Source organism: Crotalus tigris, unplaced genomic scaffold (genome assembly GCF_016545835.1).
Source record: "Crotalus tigris isolate CLP2741 ecotype Arizona unplaced genomic scaffold, ASM1654583v1 scf7180000018371.15429387391:27106975, whole genome shotgun sequence".
In the NCBI taxonomy this organism is placed as follows: Eukaryota; Metazoa; Chordata; class Lepidosauria; order Squamata; family Viperidae; genus Crotalus; species Crotalus tigris.
In genome coordinates, this window is record NW_024096970.1 from 10929616 (window position 1) to 10943369 (window position 13754).

Below are 13754 nucleotides of genomic sequence, written 5' to 3' on the forward strand. Positions count from 1 at the left end.
GCGGCACATTGAAATAGAATTACACATATAGATGTCAGTATGGCCTGTAACTTTTATTACAAACTTGATACAAAAAACAAAAACAAACCCTGGCTTATTTATGATTTTATTTTTATTAGCCTGATTTTACAAAATTATATAAGACCATCAATTACTTGAGAAAAATATAATTGTTATATCACTGAACATAATATCCAAACATGGTAGAAATGTATTTGAGTGTTAGTTGACTGTGTTGTAAACTGAAAGAGTATAGGAATGCTTGCAGGAATAATTTTTTGTCGTAAACCTTCTTGGTCCAACAAAGTTCATTACATTTTATTTTGGACAGAGGCAGACATATTATTCAGTCTAGAGTTCAAATAAACATACATGAATCTGACCAGAGATAATTGCTTTTTGTAATATCAGTGACTGAGTTTTTAGAAGAAAATCAAACTTTCTAAGTGTCTTTTATTATAGTATTTAACATATATTCATATGCTACTGTATTTCCAAATAGCAAATTCCACAATACGAGGGCACTTTTAGTTCTGCTGCATTTCTAATTATCAGGATATTTAAAATATAATTTTTGGTTTAGGAGGAGTATGGTAATCAATCAAATGTCCTTTGATACTGCTATAAATGTTTTAGAGAAAAGTAATTCTGCTCTCAGAAAGTTTCATTAAAGGTGTGAATGATGTATATTTTATTTTCCATTTTGCTTATATGCATTGCTAATGAAATTTCTGCAGCTATGTCAAGTGAATCCTTTTAAAGTGATTTCTCATTTAGCAGCAAGTTATAGTTTACCAAAAGTTTACAGTTTTATTTGAGATTATTGAAAGCTGATTCCATACTGAATTGTGTATAACAAGACGAAATCATAGTGGTGTGCAAATGTTTGCAATACTCTAAAGTGCATACAAAAACATCTTTTGTTTGAAGCATTGAAGTATTCCTGATTTTTCTAGACTTGCACAGCTGTTTGAAAACTACTCCCAGATGTCCCCTTATATTTGTTGCAGCACAGCCACTTTTCCCAGCAATAGACAGCAGCTGCAAAAAGCTTTTAAGCAACAGTGGTCTCCTTTATTGATTGAAAGACAGATACTTTGCCCAGGCTCCTGCACATAGCAAAGGGGTTATTTCGAAAGATTTATACTAGTCTATTAAATGAAGGCTTTCAATGTTCACTGAGCTGATTGGTTCATAATCATTGGCTTGGCAAATCAGCTATATAATGTAACAGCCACTTCTTTTCCTATTCCTAACTTGAAATGGAAGCATTCATAAACACAAGTTGCTTGACTTTTTGTTTTAAAAAGTTGATTACATTTTTGTTGAAACTATTTTTGTTCACTACTTGGTTCATATCAGAAAGTATTTGAGATATGTAAGAAAATGAGAATTTTTTTCCCTCTCTCTGTAAGGAACTACTGAGTCACTTAATATATCTGCTTCATTCTGTATGTGCTCTTTATAGAATTATAAAAATATGGATGTGGGTTTTTTTTATTGTAGAGTTTGATGGAATAAGAGTACATAGCATTCATAGTTCATAAGCCAGCCAGGCTGTAATATCCAACAAGAATGTAAACTAAATATTTTTCTGATGACTGTTTAGAATCATTACTGAATATGTTAACAGTTCTGTTTGACAGAAGTTCCATTTTAGATACACACAAAGATTATAAAATGAAACAGATGACAGATAATCCTCAAAAACTAACATTATCACAAGTTGTTTACATTCTAAATGCATGACTTAATGTTCCTAACGTTTTTCTGAGACACTGCTGTAAGCAATGTACACTTTTTTCATGGTTAACATTTATAGAAATGTATGTTGCATTTTGCTTGTAATTTAAAATATTGACAGCAAAATGATGTAGATTCAAATGTAATGAGAAGCAGTGATAGGTGAATATACTAGTGTCTTCTGCTTCTGGTTTCTTATTACAGCACAATAAACAGGACTGCATGCAGAATGTAGTATACAACACTTTCCTTCTTGCACCTAAGTGTCCCATTACAGAATATAATACCCTATTCTGATTTGGATAGCTGAGCAGTGTTGGTGCGTGCAGTGTATTTGGAAGACAATTCATGCCTTTCACTAATGTAATGACAGTACTATTACTTTGGAGGAAGGTGACTCAGGCCGCGTTTTATCCCCATCCCGGTTCTTCTTGTCTTTTACAAATGGTAATAAATCATTATTTAAAGTGTATCTACTGCTAAAACATTTATATTAAAATAATTCTTAAATGCTTAAATTTGTTTAAATTTATCTTCCAAATGATATAGGATAAAATACAAAGCACTCAATGTTAGTAAAAGATGCATAACTTAAGCCCTGGAAATTGGAAGGTTCTGCTGAGCTTGAAGATCTTTACTTGTTTCATCTTCACTAAAACTAGTCATAAAAGTTAGATACTTTATTTCCATTTAAAAACAAACTACTGTCAATCACACAATGATAATTATATATGAACTGAGATGTAATGATTAGGAAAAATTAAGATTTGATAATGTCTTTGTATTGTATTTGTATTTGTATTTAATTTTATTTATATGCCGCCCAATCCCAAAGGACTCAGGGCGGCGTACAGAGTTAAAACAATCATAAAACAATAAAATAATGCAGTCATACCGCGAGTCCGATCGTCTTTGTCATTAAATATCAAGATCAACATGATGTAACAAAGCAAGCATGAATTACTTAACTGGTCATATTATTACAGAGTATTACAAATTCTTGGTCATTAAATATAGATTTAGTATTATCTGTTCTGTATTTTTTTTTAACAGAACAATTCAGTATTCTCATTTTTGGTTAAGACTAAGGGTGGAAATTTTACAGACAGAGATCCAAACTTAAAATAAAAAGGAATATCCTGAATATGGGAGCTATTAAGTAGGGCATGAATTAGTAGGTTTTTCAGGCAAACATTGCACAGCCATTTGTCTGGGATTGTTAAAGAACTCCCGATATGGGCAGGAAGTTGGACTACAAGACCTCCAAGATCCCTTTCAACCCTAGGATTCTAGGAGAGAAATGGTTAGAACACTGTTTTGCCATTCCCCATGTAATTTACTTAAATCATTTTACTTGGGTGCTTTACTGTGCAAACATAAGTGGTAATTTAAATAATGAGCTTGACATCCATACATAGAAAATCTTAGAAAACTTTTTCAGACATTTTTTTAAATATTCATACAAATTATCTTATACATTCAACTTTAAAATTTACAAGAAGAATCATGGATAGAACTGCCCTACCACATTGAATTTAGAAAGCATTTAGACCACTGAAACTTTTACAGGTTCAAATCTTTATTGTTTTAAAATTCTACATATCTTTTACAGTACAATAATTTGTTATTTAAGTGATCTTTGTATAGTTAATGTACAATGTTTTTTTTCTTCCCTGAACCTTAGCCATGAAATACAATTTCATTTATATGATTTTTTTTTAAATAGATCAATACAAGACTTTTCTGAGGGCTGGGAAGGTGTTTTATTTAAATACAAGAGCATAGCTACTTCCTTTCAAGATCTGCGATCCACCCTTCAAAAACTTCAATCCATATTACCTTAGCAAGATACTTTTTCCCCCCTTTCTCTTATATTAAACGGCTTTTTAATGCAATAAAGCAAGTTGCAAGAGTTACCTTTTCATCTATTGAGGCAAACTCATGCTGAAGAAAATTATCTGCATGCAATGAACACTCCTGTATTATAAATAACTGATGGTTTTATACATATTATAAAGAATCTGTTAAAGAGTGAAAGTAGTTTGATAATGGTTTCACAAAAGGACAGATGCTGGTAATGGTAGTTAACATTTAACATCTAATATGAGCTAATGTATATTTAAACAGGCAATTAACATGGCTAGTAAACAAGCCATGATATGTAAGATTTGCCCTTTCAGAAAATGAACTCTTTTGGTCCACATTTCTAAAGTTATCTGAATAAAAAATTGGAACTGTTAGGCCAGACATTATGATTAATTTCTTGTTTCTAAAATATAACACATTAAAAAGGAAAAAAAAACAATCATATTATGGAGCATTGTCATATGATCTCTGTATAAAAAAATGGCCTGCTACTTGGATTGATGAATGAGCACTGAGGAACTAGCCAGAAAATATGGTATTGAGTTGAGTTTCCCTCATGTGTTATACTTTCTTATTCCATGGTACTGCTTTTACTCTGTAGAATTTTGTACCCAGAGGAACTTTGAATCGGTTTTGTGCCTAAGGAAGAAAGGAAGGAAGGAAGGAAAGAAAGAAAATTAGTCTAAGAGTAGTATCAGATCTACAATCAATTATAAACTATAATTTTTGTAATCTGCAATGCATATATTGATGGGCATAGGCTATATGCATGTTTATGTTTCTTGAAACATGTATTTTAGATATTTTGGCATTTCATATCTTTCCAATTTGTCTTTTTTATTTATTGAACAATGATGCAAGTAGGAAAAAAGCTGTATTATTCCTCTCAGAAAAATAATGCTCAAATTCTATTATATAATTTAATTGAACTATGACTAATCAAATAATTTAATCCTTACCTTTTTTGCCTGACAATATTCTTTTTCCATTACTTTCCCTAACACCCAAGGTCTTCGAGATGTTCCAGAAGCTACAAGAAAATTGTTCATGACTTGAAAACATTATATATACGCAAGTGGCCACTCCACTAATCGTGATAATACAATTCAAAGTTACATGTCTATATATTTAACCATTTAATAGGAAAAATGTGTAATACCATTCTGATAACAGAGGACACATAATTTTTTCTCCCTCCTATCTGTAAATGGTATGAAGACCATAAGGATTTCCAAAAATATTATATTACAATAGAAACATTATGACATATTTATTTGTACATTGTTTCTACTTAAACATAGTTATAAGTTTCTAGTATTACTTAGCTGTGTTCATGTGTTTATACATAATTATAAAATATACGTGTACACATATCAATAAGTACACAATAGTTCAAAAATCTTTTTATAATTAATTATATATATTATATTATTTTTAAATACATCATAAAAACACTTTCCAAGGAGATGACACTTACCACACTCACCTGGTTTGAGATCTAGTGCCGCAAGAGATTCTGAGTGTAAAAAATACAAAGTTGGGCTAACAGTGAATAATACATAGTTGTCATGACGTTCATCCAAGATTATGAGAACCAAATCACCAACCTGAAAACTAGTTAAAAAAAGAAAAAGTTAAGCAAGCAATACATAGTACAATATTGAGCAGATACGTATTCAAAAGAAAAATTCCAAGTAACCAAATTATATTCCAAGTATTTATTTTTGTGTCCTGGTCCATAGAAATATACTGTAAATCAGGAAATTCTGGTTTCAACTAAAAAACATTCCTTTGAAAACTCGTAATTTTAAGAAAGGGATTTTTTTATGCAGAAAGTACATTCTGGAATGGTAGGTGGGTGACTGAAGATGAAACTGTGGCACATATTTCTAGTCACTGAAAATAAAAGTAAAATAAGTTGGCATATGTACAACCCTGATGTATACTAATATGGGCTAATGAAAGCTAATCATTTTGAAATTCCAGTGCTTTAAGCACAAAGTTTTTATTGATTAGCTCATCTGATTATTGGGTTAATAATGTCATATACAGTAAATGACTTGGGTCTGGTTAGTCTAAAGAAAAGAAGAAATAGGGGAGACATGATAGCAGTATTCCAGTATTTGAGGGGCTGACACAAAGAAGAGAGGGTCACATTATTCACCAAAGCACCAGAAACAATGGTTGGAAACTGAACAAAGAGAGAAGCAACCTAGAATTAAGGAGAAACTTCCTGACAGTGAGGACAATTAACCAGTGGAACAGCTTGTCTCTAGAAATCGTGGGCGTTCCATCACTGGAGATTTTTAAGAAGAGGCTAGACAGTCACTTGTCTGAGATGTATAGGTTCTCCTGCTTGAGTGGGGGGCTGGACTAGAAGACGTCCAAGGTCCCTTCCAGCTCTATTCTATTCTATTCAAATGATAAGCAAGAAGTTCCATGTTTCTTACATAAAGAAAACACCACTCTGTGGGCCATGCTAAGAACCAACAGCCATGGTACGCTAACTGTTTTATTCCCCTGAATGATATATCTTAATTTTTTTAAACTTTTCAGAAAATAAAGTAATTACTAAATCCAAGATCCAGGGAAGTACCGTATTTTCCGGCGTATAAGACGACTCGGCGTATAAGATGACCCCCGACTTCAGAGAAGATTTGCATGGTTTATAAAGTCGTCTTATACACCGGAAAATACGGTATATAAAATGGCAAAACACTCATAATAGGCTTCTATTCTAATTCTAATTTCATTGTTCCAGCTGGAGAGATATATCTCTATCAATAATGAGTGAGGATTCAAAAATAATCCTTAGTTATTTTATTGGCAAGAATATGTAGCAGAAGTAATAAGAATGCTGGATTCTCTAAGAGAAAGACATTTGGAAAGGGTGAAATATTTTGTATTTCCTAGTAGCATAATCAATAGCAATTATTATAATAGCAACTGACCATAATTTAATAGAGAAAGAATAAACAACTGGAGAGTTCTTTTAAGGTTTTGGAATCAAGAAAGAATTGCAAAAATTGGATTGTTGCATTCCTCTCATGTCTCATTTTATAGAAGGGAAATTTCTACAAAAGGTCATTAACTGGGATGCCTGAGCTAGATGCACATTTCAATTGAATTTATTCACAGTGCGCAACAAAACTGCCGAACTCCTATAGAGTTCTGGATGGCTTTAAGATTTTATAAAAGTGGTTAAGATTTTTTTTAACCAATAATTAATATAAATGTCAGCAGTTTGAGGAGAGGAATTATAATTAGCTATGTGTGTGTGAGAGAGCTTGTGTGCGCGCATGTGTGCGTGTGTACATGCATGCTTTTTTTTGGTATTTGTTTTCAAATTCTTGTACAAGTTAACTTGTAGGTATCTATCCTAACAAAAACTGCATGGTAATTTTATTAAGTCTTTAAAAAGTACTGGCAGGGAACTTGTTTTCAAGTTTTTGCAAATAAACAAATGTAAATAATTAACTACTCAACAGTTTTTAGACATACTTATTTTAGTCTGTATTAATGACCACAGTAATATTATTTTTAAAAAGAATTTAATTTAAAAACAATTTCACAATTAACAACATGTATACTTACTCTCTGATAGCAATTTTTTCAGAGTGTCTTAGAGAAACTGAAGACATGCTTTGAGACATCTGAAAAAGGTAACATTACTATTATTTTCCTATTATAGCTTATATGATAAAGCATGTTCTAGGCATAGATAGATATTGATTGATCTTGTCAAAGACTGACATAAAACAAGAAAAAGTGGTTTTCTACGCTTTATATCCACTGTTTGTTCAAAACATATTATAAATGTAAAACAATTTCATCATATAAAGATAAAAAAGTTAGTCATTACTATTATAACTAACTTTTAAGCAGTCTTATGATTTTATGAATGTCAAGATACTTTTCTTCAATCATACATCCTACATTATAACTTATACTTTGTATTTATCCAGATTTATTTTTATACTCAACATTCTAGAAAACATGAAGTGCCAGGGCAGATTTTTTTTTTCTGATTTATTAATTGAGATGGTACAAAAAGTAACCAATCTGGGCTGACCTATTGTTGCAGCAATAACTATACCATTAATTTAAAACATATAGCTGTGATTAATACTTTTTAATCGGCCCATTTAGAATTTCTCATTTAGAGAACCTAGAGCAGGGGTAAGCATGGCTGGCTCAGGAATTCTGGGAGTTGAAGTCCACAAGTCATACAAGAGCCAAGGTTGCCTACCCCTGACCTAGAGTTTATGTCTGTCATGAAATCAGACCTACAAAAAAATTTAAGAGATCGTTTTCTAAAAACTCTGGAGGAGATTTGATTCAGACTGACATCAATAGGATCCTGAAATGAATTTAAATCCTCAAACTGATATCTAAAACCTGAACTGAGAAAAGATTATATATTTCAGAAATATTCCTAATTAAAAACATTTGCCATCGGCTCAGTTACAGTGATGATGAGCTGGAAGATTTGAAAGGATAGGTTAGAGATAGATCATTATAGAAAAAATCATAGTGGTCATTAGGAATTGAAAATGATTTGACGGCACAAAATCATCATCAAATTCATTTGGTTTCTTAATATTATACCAGGAAAATGTGCAGTGAATATTTTGGTTGCTTTAGTAGTTCAAATGAAGTACAGGTAGTTTTTGCTTAGTAACTATTCAGGAAAGGGTGTAATTGGTGCACAACATGAAGCTGAGCAAAGGTCTTTCTAGCTATGGCTGCCATCTGCTCTTGACTCCAAGAGGACCCCAAAGTTATGCACTGCGTCTGTCTTTTCTATTACAGTAGTACCAGTAAACAGTTGCTAAATGAGGCAGCCACTAAACAAGGACTACCTGCAGTAGTGATAATGGCTAAAGAAGTGGCAAAAACTATCTTTAAATTATTCACTGCATATTTTTATTTTTTTTAAAATAAAGCTAATATAAATCCATTTTTTATAAAAAGAGAAAAGTTTCTTTGTTGTGTGTTTCCTATTAATCACATACTTTATTTAATTGGACATTAGATGTTTCCAAATATTCTATTGGGATTTACAACTTCTAAAATAAATATGGTTATTTCTCATGAGAAAAGTCCCCAATCTTAAAAAGTGGGAAGCAAGTTAGTTAAATCCATGAGATCAACTTAAATTTTGTTGCGAAGCCACAAAATGGAAATGTGTTGTCTGATGACTCTTCCGAGTCACTATCATTAGTTATGAACTATGATTCAAGAGGTGAAATGTCTCTTCCTAATTCCCAGTATTGTGTTGCTAACTGTCCGTTTTAATTTTAAGAGGATGAAGTGAAAAGCAGAAGAAGGAACATATCTTTTTCTATTCTCTCTAACCTATTGGTCTATATCTTCTTTTAAAAATAAAATACAGTGGATATCCTACCTCAGAGCAATGTATTTTTTAGAATACATTTAAAAAAAATAAATTGACTGATTTTATCTATTCTTTTGAATAAGTTTTTAATAAAATTTACAAATCTTACCAATCTTTGATTGAGCCTTTTATTTTCCTCCTCTTTCAACTGCAGTGTCTATAAAAAGATGTATGTTATTACTTTACCCAAATATGTAATTATATATTAATATTATATAGTTTATAAATGCATTCCCAGTATTTTAAAGTGCAATCCTATTCATAGCTTCTTAACACAAAATAGAAAAAAAATGAAAATTGGTTGTCTGAGAATTTCATATATATGAACAAATTTTGTACCTCCCAAATAAGAAAACACAATGTACATATGTACCAGGAATTTCAACACTTTGTAGAAATTTCTGATGTGATTCACAGGTCAAAAATAGCATGAACAGAGGAATACATTAGAAAAATACCCAAACATGCATATACAGAAAGACTGCACATTAGAAAGCTCCATTAGTAAAGGGCAGAATAAAACCTATAGTTGATCATTTTTGGCAAGGAAGAAAAAAATATAGATGCTCTTTTCTGAGAACAAATATAATCTAGCACAATGCAATTTGTCCCTGAGTAAACATGGGATTAAAATTCAAGCTGAAATACTTAGCTCTCTTACTCAGGAACCCAATTTTTTTGTGTGTGTGTGTGCACGCGCGCTAACATTATATTCTCATGATTACAGCAACTAAGATGTTCAATTAAACTTCAGAGAATCTGAGCTATACACCTGCATTTCAATTCTGTTAAACCACAATGTTTGTCTCAAAGTATCAACCACTTCATTTAAATGTATATTATCAAATATAGAAGGGGAATGAGAGTAATAGAAAACTTTCATTTTTGTAAGCAAGCACCCCAGAAATGCTGATTTTTGGAAACCAAAGCAGGTAAATCTAATATGTACTCTTCACTTCTTTACTGCAACATGGCTAGGCAATGTATGATAGAATATAAAGTCAAGCCTTTCTTAGAAGAAAACTTATTAGAAGTTTTTATACCTAAATAATTAAGCTAAACAGAAATTATTAAACCTTGGGATTCTGCACATAAAAGAGTGCAGAATTATGGGAATATCCCTTAGCCATATAACACTATCCATATCAGAAAATAGGCTTTAAATATTTCCATATATTTCTAGTGTCTACCAGAAGCACTGGATAAATTTAATCATCCTTAAAAAAAAAACAGCCAAAACCAAATACTTCTTAAAATTAATCTGAGTTCCTAGTGATTACACAGACATCTTCCTGTGGGGTATTTTTTTTAAAAAAACAAAACTATACAAAAGTAGGTTTTTTGGTCCAGGATGTTTTTCTTTAATCAGAGCCTTAGATTTAAAATAAAATAATTCATTTTAAAATGTTTTTGTCCAATCACACAATTAAATCAGAGAAATCACAAATCATACCTCAGTACCAGCTTTGATTTCTAGCCTGCCTTTATGCCCATAAAGCTCAGAAATCATTAATGTAACAGCAAACACAACTGTGCAAGGAGATTAGGGCGAAATCAGGCTGCTGTAAATGCATGTGGGTCTTGTAAGATGGATATATTCATGAAGTCAGCATGTTAGCTCAATTCGAAAGACACTTTATTTTAATTGTTAGTATAACATAAGCAGTACTGGATATGCAATGGATAGATGGGGAGGAAAAAAGCTGAATGTAAGCTTTTTCCCAAACCTTACTTCTCTCTAGCATTACCAGTTATGCTACTAAAAACAGAGACTGGCAAAAAAACTACTCACTTTTTCTAACATCATTATCCTCTGTTTTTCTTCAGACAACATCTGGACATTTTCACTTAAAAAAAGAAAGAAAATAGGAGAAATTAACAAGATATGAAGTTTTTTTTTTTTAAAAAAAAAAACTTGTCTAGCTCTTCAACATATTTATAATGATTGTTGAAAAAGAACTTTTAATAGTATAACAAGAATCAAGAAAGATTAACAAACAGCTGTTTAGCATTGGCCAAATGACCCCACTTTGTATTACAGATGTGTCAAACAAAAATGATTAAAAGTGGAATGTATATAATATGTTCATCTTTTGCCATTTCATGCAAGCTTCATGTATATAGTTACATACATGGCAACAATTGAAGCTGCCTTCCTTGTACCAAATGCTCTGGAAAAGATAAGAGTCTTATTGGGGGTAATTAGAAGTTGGGCAGATAGAGACCAAACCCAAAATGGGACAGGTGTCATCAAATGAACTGGCTATTGGTAATGGGATGGAATACTGCCTAGATATCAGTCACTGCTCTGAGAGGCCCAGTAGCAGCAAATGCTACTTTTGGGTATTTGGGTGACATGAACAACACTAGGGACACTTTTTATTTAAGAAGAGCAGCAATGAAATTTGTTTTACTGCCACATGCATTTGACATACATTTTGATATTAAGAGGTTAGAAACATCTTTTAGTAATGAATAAAACTGATTTCTGTTGTTCAAAATGGTTAATATAAAACAACATTCCTCATAAATTTTATGGCTGAAACTTCATAAAATATATGTAAAAATTAAACTGATGTGGCAAAAAAGGGTGTTTTTTCTCCACTTGAACAGAGGGTCAAATGAAATCTGATTCACTAATAGTTGAGGATTTGGAAGTGATCCACATTCTAATTTTAAATATATTATCTTTTAAAATAAACAGATAATAATCAAGAAATTTGTTCCAACAATCAAACCTTATATATACATTTAGCATGATAAAAGATGTATAATGTACATGTATAAACAATACTCAGGAAAAAACCTTAGAACCAGCAGTTTAAATGGGGTAGGGAAGGCATGTCAAACTGCCAGCCCGCAGGCTGGATGCGTCATGCCAAAACCGCGCCCACCCCATTGCCAGCAATGGGGGAAAAGTCACAATACGTCATGCGACATCACGTGACGTTGCGAGTTTGACATGCCTGGGGTAGGGGAAAGGTATTTCATTCATTCTGTAATATTTAGATATTTATTTCAATGCAAAACAACTTACTTTACAGTCATCATGCTAGTTTCTAGTGTGGAATCATTTTTTCCTTCTTCTGCTGTATCAGAACTCAAATGTTCAGTTTCTGATGTGAAATCAGCTGCACAAGCTCCAGAAGGTTCCAGAGTAAAAGGCAAGCATGTTGATGAAACAAGATTGCTATTTTTCAGTTTATTAACTTCTTCTTCAAGTTTCTTCTTCTCTTCAAGTAAACGAGCGCGATCTTCAGAAAGACTTTCAATCAGATCTGAGCAAGGCATTTCAATGATTTATATTTAATATTGCTATAAAATTTTGCTATGGTATGCAATTCTAATGTATTACATTGCATGCTTACCCTTGTCTTTTTCTTGCTGCTGTTTTATCAATTTCAATTTGTCGCTAAGATCATTGATTATATTTTCCTTTTTCAGCTTTTCTCTTATTAGAACAGTATTAAATGTAGTCTGAAAAGATAGCATTAAAATTTAATTTTGGTAACACAATGAACAAAATGTAGATGTGCACACTCTTCTCTTTGTAATCCTTAATAGTATTAAAACACATTAAAAACTTTTAGATGCACAGGCTTAGAACACATCTAATATTACATTTCCTGTTACTAGATTGCATTTAACTCTAAATAGCACTGATGTTTAGAAATTGTGGTGTAAAAACATTTCTTCCTGACAATAGAATTAAGTGAAAATTTGCTAGATATGACTACTTGAGACATACAATGCTGACTTGTAGGTATGATTGATTTTTTTATTCAGGTCAGAATCTGTTGTTTCAGTTGCATTTTACTTTTTTTGTCTGAACACATTTTTTTTTTACAATCATAGTCTGTCCCCCGTTCCTGAGATATCAAGTCTTCAGTAATGTAAAAGATATGGTTTGAGAACTCAGTGAAGACTCATTTAAAATGGATTCTAAAAAAGAAGGAATGCAGTGACCTTGCCCCCAAAGCCAGGCAATCATATTTTACATTCAAAGACATAAGGATATCATCAACTTTTGAAATTTTAGGAATTTGTTATCCACACTGCCAAAACCAAAACAGATTCCAATTATTTTATATTATCTCCTAACAAGAAAATCTAATCTGAAGTCATAGAGCTACCTGCTGCTCTGCAGTGAGTGATGTTCGAATGTTTTGCATTTCTTCATTTTTTCTTTTCTCATATTCTTCAAGCTGTTCCAAAAACTTCACTTTCTCTTCCTGGAGTTTTTCTTGAAGCTCTGCAACCAAGCTTGAAGCAGACGATTCAAATGAATTTGAAAAAGGGAAAAAAAATATTCAGAGTATAATCAAACAATCTGTAGTAGTAAAACAAGGGCAAAACCTCAGTATTATTTAATTTGGCATACGTAAATATAGCTAAAACTGAAAGGCTTTGAATAATGTTAGTTGCTCCAGTAATTATCAGGTTTTAGTATGTTTGGGGACAAAATAGGTGTTGGCCTTGCAATAATAACTTATTTACAAAATCCAAGCCAATTTTAAAAAAATGAATTCAGACCTCCAGCAATCTGGTTTTCCCAATGGATATCTATATTTGAGAACAGTTTAACAAACTGCATCACTGTTTGGTTTGGTGGTAGCAGTGCCTCAGACACAAGGTCCAGAGTGGTAAGGACAGCTGAGATTATAGGAAGCTCGCTTCCCGTTATTCAGGACATTGCTTATAAGTGCTATGTGCTTAGAGCTAGAAGCATTGTTAGAGACCCCACACA

The 13754-nt window shown here is 32.0% G+C and overlaps 1 protein-coding gene across 4 annotated transcripts in view; it reads right to left on the reverse strand.

Moving 5' to 3' along the window:
* Positions 1-3304: 3304 nt before the first annotated feature.
* The window catches only part of RB1CC1 (RB1 inducible coiled-coil 1), a 58374-nt gene continuing 47924 nt past the window's right edge, over positions 3305-13754 (reverse strand). For 2 of the 4 annotated variants that reach the window (XM_039351370.1, XM_039351367.1), the window contains 9 exons: positions 13141-13294; positions 12376-12484; positions 12045-12285; positions 10800-10854; positions 9117-9164; positions 7204-7262; positions 5087-5223; positions 4569-4639; positions 3305-4248 (listed from right to left, as the gene is read on the reverse strand). In XM_039351370.1, the coding sequence (XP_039207304.1) occupies positions 4171-4248; positions 4569-4639; positions 5087-5223; positions 7204-7262; positions 9117-9164; positions 10800-10854; positions 12045-12285; positions 12376-12484; positions 13141-13294 (952 nt within the window). In that variant the 3' untranslated portion in view covers positions 3305-4170. The remainder of the gene's footprint in view (positions 4249-4568; positions 4640-5086; positions 5224-7203; positions 7263-9116; positions 9165-10799; positions 10855-12044; positions 12286-12375; positions 12485-13140; positions 13295-13754) is intronic. The other 2 variants (XM_039351369.1, XM_039351368.1) reach the window with 2 other exon arrangements.